This window comes from Sprattus sprattus (genome assembly GCF_963457725.1).
Source record: "Sprattus sprattus genome assembly, chromosome: 1".
Taxonomy (NCBI): Eukaryota; Metazoa; Chordata; class Actinopteri; order Clupeiformes; family Clupeidae; genus Sprattus; species Sprattus sprattus.
The window spans coordinates 41375326-41385611 of record NC_137920.1 but is presented as its reverse complement, the minus strand read 5'-3'; the positions used below and the strand labels follow the sequence as shown (position 1 = coordinate 41385611).

Sequence of the window (10286 nt, the reverse complement as noted above, 5' to 3'; positions counted from 1 at the left end):
CCCAAAGACATGACTTCATCACCACTGAATCAGGAACACGAGGAAGGCAGGCATGTCAAATAGTGATTTCCAAAGAGGGAATATTGTGTGTGATGTGGATGTGTAAAATAATACTTAACATATATACATATTTGTGCTCACTGAAGGTGTCTTGTGGACCTCTCCACCATAAGAAGAGTGATTGTATAAATTGGAGAAGGCCTTGAGAGTTTGATAGGGCTTTCTCCATCTTTTGGTAAACAAAGTGTTTCAAAGGTGCAAGTTTGGCATTATTACACAGAATTTGCCAAATATTTTATGAGCAGGCATTTGACCATGTTTAGACTTAAGGAAATAAAAAAGCGATCTGAATCTGATCATGAATGATAATCTAGGGATAATCAGGATTATTAGAAGGGGTCAGTTTACAGATAGCACCATATTGGCAGAATATAACACATAACCTGTGGCAATAGAATTCTGGAAGCTCTTTGTAAAGGAAAATAAAACTACAAAATACTGTTTGGTAACTTAGCAACACATCATGAAACAAAACTAAGTGATTGTTTTGTCCAATGGGGTATGCCTGTTCTTTCATCTTTATATTTCAGGCAACATCTGCTTATTAACTTATATATCACACCCCCTCTGTCCATCAGATGAGACTCCACGTGTATCATCTATCAGCTATTGCAGCGTCTTCTTTTCTGCCTCTCACAGCAGCTGTGGCTTTGGGTGGTTTCCCAGAAGGCATTGGCGCTGATGGTTGTGCTGTGGCCTCGTCCTTCCTTGACCGACTGCCAGGAGTAGTTCTCTGCCGGAGGGGCGCGGCTGTGCTGGCTCGATGTGGCGCTCGATGTCTCTGCACCTCTGCGGCTGAAGGATGAGGGCGTGGCTTATTTGGTGAGGGACTCACTGTCCTGGGGCTGGTGCCCGTGCTGACGGAGGTGTTTGAGCGGGTCAGGTTACTGTGGAGACGCGTGTGGAGGCTCCCACCAGGTCTAGAGGGGTGAGGAGTGGAGGGGGTTTGGGTGGGTTTGAGCTTGGCCTGGTCAGGGGGGCAGGGGGTTGAATTGAGCTTGGCCTGGTCAGGGGGACAGGGGGTTGAATTGAGCTTGGCCTGGTCAGGGGGGCAGGGGGTTGATTTGAGCTTGGCCTGGTCAGGGGGGCAGGGGGTTGAATTGAGCTTGGCCTGGTCAGGGGGGCAGGGGGTTGAATTGAGCTTGGCCTGGTCAGGGGGGCAGGGGGTTGAATTGAGCTTGGCCTGGTCAGGGGGGCAGGGGGTTGATTTGAGCTTGGCCTGGTCAGGGGGGCAGGGGGTTGATTTGAGCTTGGCCTGGTCAGGGGGGCAGGGGGTTGAATTTTTTTTCACTGGAGGGCTGAAATGAGAAACAAATTGGTCAGAATTTCAATTCAATAAGATTGACATCAATGTGTACTGCTCTGATTGATCAAAACAGAATTTGTGAAAGATTATTTGTCAGTGATCTGTGGGCAAGACCTGTAAGAATCTGTACTTCTACAATACTATCCCACTGATATGACGTTTGAAAAAATTCCCAGTACTGTTTGTCTTTAAAAGGCATGTTATTCCATTTCCTGTATCCATTGTATCCATGTTATTGCATTTCCATATCGGTGTAAACAAAACTTACTGATGGGCTACTATGATACTGTGAATCTTAAGTATGCATTGGTAAGCTTTGTTTATGCATAATACATTTGCTATCAAGGGCAAACCTTTAATAGGTGAAAACTCTGAGTACCTGCACAGTAAAGATCAGTGATACCTCATTCAGACCTTTCTGACTACATTGTCAGGTTTAACTTTTGTATTATGTATTTCTATGATAAGATTAAATCCATAAATCATTAACTTCAGTATGATTTAACCATTAATAATGTGCAATGCTTTAAAGGCATGAGGCCATTTAGCTAGCTCACAGCAAACCTGCCTTAAAAACACCAACAACAGTGCAGGTGGCACAGAGAAAAGCTGATGCATTTGGTAAGTTTCCCAGGGTTTTGTACCCAGCACACAGACATATAAAGAGACTAGACTGAGCTGCTACTGGAAATGACACATGCGCCTTCCCTCGCCTTTGCATGACCTTGTTACCATGCTGTTTATGCTAGCTGAAGCATTATTGATTTACTTTAAGGAGCCTCCTGCTTACATGTCAATGTTTTTAATATATGCCTTTGCATGACCTTTTACCATCATAAAGAAATTGACAATGTCATAAAAATGTACTTCTACAAATATACCTAAAGAAAACCTGAAGTTTTCATTTGTTTTACCCGTGGGACTTGTTTATGCTAGCTAAATAATTATTGTAAGATCCTTCTGCTAACATGTCAATGTTTTTAATTAAACAAACAAATTAAGATATAATATAGTGAAGATATTTAAACTTAAAAAGAGTTTACTCTGCTAAAAGCAATAAAAGCCATCATGGGAATTGTAGCGGTGTTACTGATTATATTGGTATTGTGTCTGTTTTAATGGACACTAGAATGGTTGGTCATGTCATGTTTGCTAGCGTATGAAATGGAGAGTATTAGCTGATGAAACTGTGATGGTTTCTATAGTTTTTTTTTTAGTAGGATAATGTTTCTAATAGTGCTGTAAATATAAAAAGACTGTTAACCCACTGGCTGCTACTTGCTGGTGCTCTCCTGGAGATTCTGGAGTTTGCCTGGGTCACAGGCAGAGGACTAGCGGCGGCCTTCGTAAGCACATCTTTTTTCAGAAGAGTTGCTGGCTGAGGAATCCTACTCCGCCCTGCCCTCTCTCCCTTCTCCTCTAAGGGCTGTGGATGTTCCTCTGAGCCCCTGGTGGACAGGTTCAGAGACACCCCCCTGGGCTCATCCACAGAAGACATGGAGGAGGATTTAGTCCTGGAGGCCAGCCTCTGACACGGGTCCTTCCTCTTCCGCACATTAAGGTGAGCTTGGCTCGGCTTGGCTAGGTCCGTTTGCTTTCCCTTTCTGAGTGGCACTTCTCTGGATGAGGCTGAGCCCTCAGTGTTGCTCTGAGAGATCAAGATGGGGATCCGACTTAGCCTGTTAGCGGGACATTTTGACACTACCCTGTGCACTAGCTGTTCATGGAGTGCATCTTCTTTGAGATTCTGCAAGTCCACCATCTCCAGAGATACTGATCCTTCCAAATTAACTGAGATTAGAAGTGGAGGATCATCGGGTTGAAGAACAGTCTGGTTTATCAAAGAGTCACTGGTTGCCCTGAGAGGGGGAGGATTCTCTGGAGCTTTTTGACCTTCAGCAGATAGGTCATTGTCCTGCTCTCTCTCCTTCCCCTGGGGAGGACTAGAGGACATGACGTTCATGTGGGTTGTTTCTGAAATATGGACAAAAGTGCGTTCCACTTTGGTGACAGTTGGCGACGTATCTGAAGCATGAACAATGGATGTTAGAGAATGTGGACCACTGGAGGTACTGACCACATGTTTGGAGGTGTGCAAGGTGGTAGCGCAATGTGAAGCTCCGATCTCTAAAACACCTGTGTGACCTTCCTCTGCTGCTGCTTGGGCACTCTCTGTTATCAGAGGAACCATTTCAAACATCCCATGATCTGCCTCCATCATTGTGTCCCCCGTGTTTTGGGACATCCTTAAGTCTCCAGGAGAGAATAGGACGAGCGTTTTAGAGATGTCTTCTAGGTCAGGATCAGGATCCGGGTCAACAGAACCCTCAGCCACAGACGATGAGTCCCTGGGGTCCAGCTCGGGGTCATCAGCCATCAGGGTGAAGGGGGCGCCATCTTGGCTCTGCTCCGTGCTCCTGTCACTGCCTCTGCTGCTGGACTCACTCTTGGTGACATCATCCTCTTGGGGCCCGCTGTATTGGGTGTCTGGAGGAGTGGCAGTATACGTGCGGCGGTGGTGCAGAGAGCCAGTCAGCATGACGGTGAGGAAGTCGGCCCTCTTGGCCTGCAGCTGTGGCCGGATGTAGAAGAGCTCTTTCTCTGAAGACTGAGCCTTGGTGCGGTAGTCAGTCGGAGACAGCAGAGGGGGGTCATGTGACTGCGTCGCTTTCGCTGATGAATCCTACAGGAAGACAAAAATGATCTTACATATGCTTAATCTTTATCATGTTAATAATGTGTTCTCAAGCCAAAAAAGACAAGACAGACAGACAGATGAACAAGTTTACTACAGTGTCTATTTTTCACAATGCAGTCAGTATCACATGAATGCTGAATAACTCAGTTCTATCGAACTAGACTGTGTGTAGCAAGATGTTTTGCTAATTCAAAGTGACAAAACATATTTGAGTTCCATGAAGTGAAAGACAGAGAGCAGTGTGTCGAAAGACAGACTGTTTATGCGAAAGACAAATAGAACACATGAGTAATGGCAACCAATAGCACACTAAAAGCGGTGTCTAATTCACGTAATCAATATTTTAAAAGAATGACAGCCATACAAACTATTTATTCCCCATACCATATGATTTTATTGTTGTTTGGTTGTATACAAGCTTTTTAAGATTGTCTACAATACATCCATGAATAGAAAAGGCACCCTTTTTGAAAGCACGCAAGCGAAATGGTAACCCATCAGATGATCCACTCTGTCCATATGGACTCTCAACCAACGTAATGGCATGCCTCATTGATACATAACTAGACTTTATTTTGTTATATCTATGTATTTACAGACCATATTTATCAAAATCTTTAAAATACATGCGTTACCTGTAAATATTACAAGCATCCTGTACAGTGATGTGTGATACAAAAGAGATTTGCTTTAATGCTTATAGTACATATATATTTATATCATACATTGAAAACTCACAGATCACGGAGAGCTAATCATTCATCTGCCAATAGATTTTCTGGTGTCAAAACAAGTTCATTTAAAAGCCAACAGTATTGTTAGGATAGTTAACTCAAAAACCATCACTTTGAGATGCCTTGGCTGACAGTTTTATGACTGGGGGACTGCTTATACATTTAGGTAATAGATACAATGATGACAAGGAGATATGAAGAAAACATCACTTTTCCATGGCTAAAGTACAGCATTAAAGATATGTTATCTTTGGTCGGTGACCCAATTCACAAGTATAGAATTACCTTCATCATGCACAGTGAAAATATGAATAGCCAAATGAAGAGTCACCACAGACATCACTCACTTGTACTTCAATCAATCAATCAGTTGTTTAAATTCTGAAAATCAACCCTATAAACGTGGAACAGTTTGTCAATACTTTGTCCCTTTAAGCCTATTCTCCTTCTGTTTCCTCCCTTCATTTCAATGAGCATTTCTGATCATATGCATTTCAGTTGGATACATGTCACACACCTATCTTTTCAAATACTGAATGAGACAGGATAATAGAGGTTCAGCAATTATAGATTCAACTTGAGTTTAGGACATTTTTTAGAAATAAAAAGCCAAATGAAAAAATGGATACATATTTTTTTTAATTGACTTTCAGAACTTGACATGAAATGAACTAGTGCAACAAACTGTAATGGTTAGAAACAGAAACCTGTTTTTTTAAGGGATCCAAAAGACAACATTTCTGGACATCCCTCAAAACATTCATACAGACATAAATTATCCATACACATCTTGACTGTCTTCAGAGCTTACCATGTTCTTGCTGAATATAACATGCAAAAAGATAATGTAAGAGAACTTAATTTCTTTTCTTTGCATTTATATTTTTTTGCTGAAATGGGAAACAACACTATTTACAAATGCCTCAAAGAGGGAAGAAGTGGTGAACACGTGTACTCACATTTCCTCTTCTCCTTTTAACAGTGACCAGTTTTTGAGAGTATTACACAGATGTGCAAAAGAAGTGCAAAGATATAGCAGCTTGACCTTGTGCATTACAAAGTACATTCACTTAGTAAGAACCAAGGCAATGACTTATGGTAATCAAAACAGGAGCTTCAAGCAGATTCCACTACAGTGACATGGTATGATAAACAGTCATTATTGCAAACACTCTTCTATCCTACCGGACACACTCAAGAGCCTGTATACAATCCAAATAAAAGGCTAAGTAACTAAAAGAAAGCATCAGCCAAGGCTATGTGAAATGCAGTACCTGCTATGCACTGCCATGAAGTGACAGTATTTTATTAGCTTGTATTTAAATGCATTGCCTTACATTGCCTACACAGCAATATCTAATGTGTCGAATCCCTCTAGTGCATAAAAGGACACTTTGGTATCAGTGAACAAGTGAGGCCATCTTCGTGACATCTCATTCACTATTGCCATGCAGAAATCTTTTTTTTTAAAGATTTAAACAAACCAATACTTGCTTTTAATAAATCATGAAAATCCCTTTTTTGTGTTTAATGTGTGCAAACAGGAAGCTACTAAGTTGAGTTGATGTGAAAGGCAAAACTAAATGAAATCAGCAGTGCATGTCTTTCCACTGTAGCCCTTGACGCAGGGGACCAATAGAAGTCTTCAGGTTTACCAGACTCACATTGTGCTTCCCCTCTGTCAGAAATCAGTGGCATGAAGCACAACTAACACCATTATCAACTTACAGTATCTTTGTGACTAGAAACCTAATGATACCAACATACGTTCAAGCACTACTGTGCCACTGCCCCGTGCTGGGAGGCCTTCGCCATGTAGGTGGTTCCTCTACCTCTTGCCCTCATCACACCTACACACATATATTACTCTACCTCTTGCCCTCATCACACCTACACACATATATTACTAACTATGCCCCAAATGCATGTCATATGTTGGAACATTTGTTTGTAAATTGCAAAAAACTAAAACAATCCTGATTCCACCTATGGCTGAAGAAGCACTCAAACTGTACTCTCCCCCTGACCAGTGGTAACAGATGAGTTTTCATTATTGCCTTTGCTATCTGTTGCATCACTGTAACTGTAGGCCATGACTATGACTACAACTCCTCTCCTCACTCCTTTTGGGTAAAGTGCAACAGTGGGGTACAGTCCTCAAAACGACAACTGAGGACACCACATGGAGTCCAAATCTTTTGATATCTGTCGGCTAACCACACCACTTTCAATCACCCTCTGCTACAAGACGTGTGAACTCGTCATGGTCACCCACAGAAACAACAGTTCACCAGTTTTTGTTTAGTTTAACACTCTGTAGCCCAAGTCTAGGTCAAATACTCAGTACAACATGGGAAAACAAAACTGCATCGACTACAGCCTGTAGGCATCAGATAAACAGTATACAGGAAAAAAGCCATCACTTGGATCAAGAGATAACAAACCCATCTGGATCAGCTCTCATGGAAATATGACTATATACGACCAAATTCTGAAGTATTCTCTGAAGTGTGCACTCCCATGAGGAGCTGCTCAGTTCAACCTTTCATTTGACATCAGGAACTTCCGCTAAATGCAGATATAAATACGGTCCTCTGAGTGAGGTCGCCCATTAAGTAACTTTTAAACGTATAGAGGCATTTTCAGACCATGTTGTAAGTCCATATTTGGAAGACATGCCCATGTGTATAAAATGCAGCACAACAAGTAACAAACTCCAACATAAATCTGTTGACTGCCATGTTCCATACACTGATATACTTTTTCAAACAGTTGGCTCAGGTAACAGTAGCTTAAGTAAGAAGAAAATATTTTAATTTCCTCTCCTAATTTGCAGTAAACCTATCATTATTCTTTTACAATTGCATTTGCAAACTGTGCTGTCACATTGCCATTCCTGGCCTACTCCACCTTGTGAGAAGTCCATATTTTATACAGTTACTATGATAACAGTTACTATGGTAGCTTAGAAGGTTACCTCCAAGATTCTATTGGTCAGAGGATTCAGTTAAATTGAGTCTATTTTAATGGTGATTTTGAACTCTCAATGTACCTCGAACCCAAATGGTGACTCAGCAGTTCACACTAGACTCAAAAACAGGTCCGTAGAATAAGTAACCAGTGTGCAGCTAAGGTCAATGAATAAGAAGGTGCGCTGTATGCATAACTTGATACACGACCTTTAATTTTTAGCAGTAGCTACAGGGCATTTAGCTTGCATGTTCATTGGCATGCGGGCTACTGAGGAACACAAATAAAACTACTTAAACTGGTACTTTTATACTGCCCTGATTTTATAAATAATGATTTAAATAAATCACTGAACTGAAACCAAACGGGAGGCGCACGTTCTCCCTTGGTTTGAAAGGGCATAGATAACACTGGATGGAAAGGTTGGAAATATTAGTGTTCGAGTGTGCATGAGTGAACACACACCCAGCACAAACATCCAACCGACAAAGCAAAAACCTCTGGACTCCATATCCAGCTCCATATCCCCCTCTAGCTTGAGTAGCCTAGCATGAGCCTTGCAAAAGACAAATACACTTATTGCATTACAACATGATATCTTTCCCCCTCCTCTTTTCTATGTTTTGGTGGGATCGACATTTCAGTCTGTTTTACGGTATTCACGTATGTTTGTGTGTGTGTGTGTGTGTGTGTGTGTGTGTGTGTGTGTGTGTGTGTGTGTGTGTGTGTGTGTGTGTGTGTGTCTGAGTGTGTGTCTGTGTGTGTGTGTGTGTGTTTATGCGTTTGTGTGTGTGATGATATGGGTTCTGTGTCTGTGCATATGTACAAGCACAGGGAGAGACTGAACAAACATGAGGAGAGTAGAGGACACGAGCAGAAGGTGCCTTAACTGGCATTCTTGTTCATGAGTTTGGCCAGCATCTGCTGGATCTGTGAGCGTGAGACGTTGACGATGGAGTGACGGGCGCGGGGACTTCCAGGGGTCTGGAGGGGAGCATGGCGCCGCGAGCCCCAGCGTCCTTGTGCATGGGCTGGGCTGCTCTCGGCCGAACGACTGCGCTGGATGAAGGAGCTGTTGGAGGCGTGAGGGTACTGTTCTGTCTCCAGGGTGGACGATGAGAAGACATAGGAGGCCAGCCGCCGCAGCTGATTAGGCCTGGGGCCATGCAGCCTGTCCTCATCCAGCTGGAGAGATGGAGAAGTCATGAGAGGCAGGCAGAGAGAGAGAGGGAACGAGGGAGTGAGAGAAAGAGAGAGAATACGAGAGAGTGAGTGTATTCATTTTGTGCAGGTGTTTTAAGAATCCTGTACAACCTATTCCATTCTATACATGCAGTACAAGGGAAGAGAAGCACTTTCAGAAAGGAAGGTATCAACTCCTTTCAAAAGTTTTAACAGACCACCCAGACTCAAGAGACTCTAGACCCAGACTAAGACACCTGCTAGAAACACAGGGAGGGGGTTTTATGGTGCTTTATACTGGATTCAGTTGCCTATGAGACCCTACTCTCTACACAGGTCTTTCAGGATGGACATTGTGTCACCGTTTGGAAACACACTATTTTGGTTGGTCCACATACAGTATGCAAGAGATGACATTTCTGATGCTCGGCTCTGCTACGGCTCATTGTAAATGCAAACAGTCTGGAGAGAACACAAAAGCAGTGCATCAGGCACACAGACACAAACACACAAATTAAGAGATGGGTTTATGATGGAAACAAAAACCAAACCAAATAGTCATGAAATATTCAGAAAAGAAGTAGAAAAAAAGGTTCAGCTTTAAAAACAGACAGGAGGGACTGTCCTAGACTGTGCTTACCGCAAACACATCTCTCTCTTCTTTAGCCGCTCCCCTGGCTCTTTCTCCTTGGGTGAAATCAACTTGTCATACTTTTGAGCGACACAGTAGGTCAGACAAAGGCAGCAGTTATGTGAGGAGTACAGAGAGAATGGTGGGAAAGGCAGGAGTCCTTGCCTTTACCATCAAGTTGGAGAGGCATGACTTGAACGAGTGCATGAGTAGAAAATGCTGTTGAATGGCTAAGGTTCTTTGTGCTTTTACTGTGATTTTGCTTCTTTGTTACTGTGATTGTATTTACTACACTATTAGAAGGCGAAGCATCCAACATCTGACAATTAATAAGGGCTAAAAGAATTGGGAAAATGATTAACCCTTCATCTTAACAAAGTGATCAGTTCTGAATGTAAACAAGAGTAGGTCTGAGCACTGGCTTTTGCTTTCAAGGTCGACATGAAACTCATGTTTTTTTAAGAGAATGCCCACAAAAGCGTTATTTGATGTCAGAGAAAAGATAAACAGGTTTAAGCCAAAAGATGAAGCAAGCAAGAAACTCATGGAATAGATTTGGAAAGGGTGTTTAGATTGGACACCGAATTAGGACACAAACTTGGATATGGATGACTGCGAACTTGAGGGGACCCTATGCCCCTTTTCCACCAAGGCAGTTTAAAGGCTGGTTTGGAGCCAGTGCCTAATCTTGAACCAGTTCTTAGC

At 42.5% G+C, this 10286-nt stretch overlaps 1 protein-coding gene across 1 annotated transcript in view; it reads right to left on the bottom strand.

The window, feature by feature from the left end:
• Positions 1-655: 655 nt before the first annotated feature.
• Positions 656-10286, bottom strand: part of ttbk1a (tau tubulin kinase 1a) — a gene marked incomplete at its 3' end in the record, with an annotated part of 31385 nt that continues 21754 nt past the window's right edge. Inside the window, exons 13-14 of the mRNA XM_080844315.1 lie at positions 2635-4049; positions 656-1358 (exon numbers count right to left, since the gene is read on the bottom strand). Coding sequence (XP_080700441.1) covers positions 656-1358; positions 2635-4049 — 2118 coding nt within the window. The remainder of the gene's footprint in view (positions 1359-2634; positions 4050-10286) is intronic.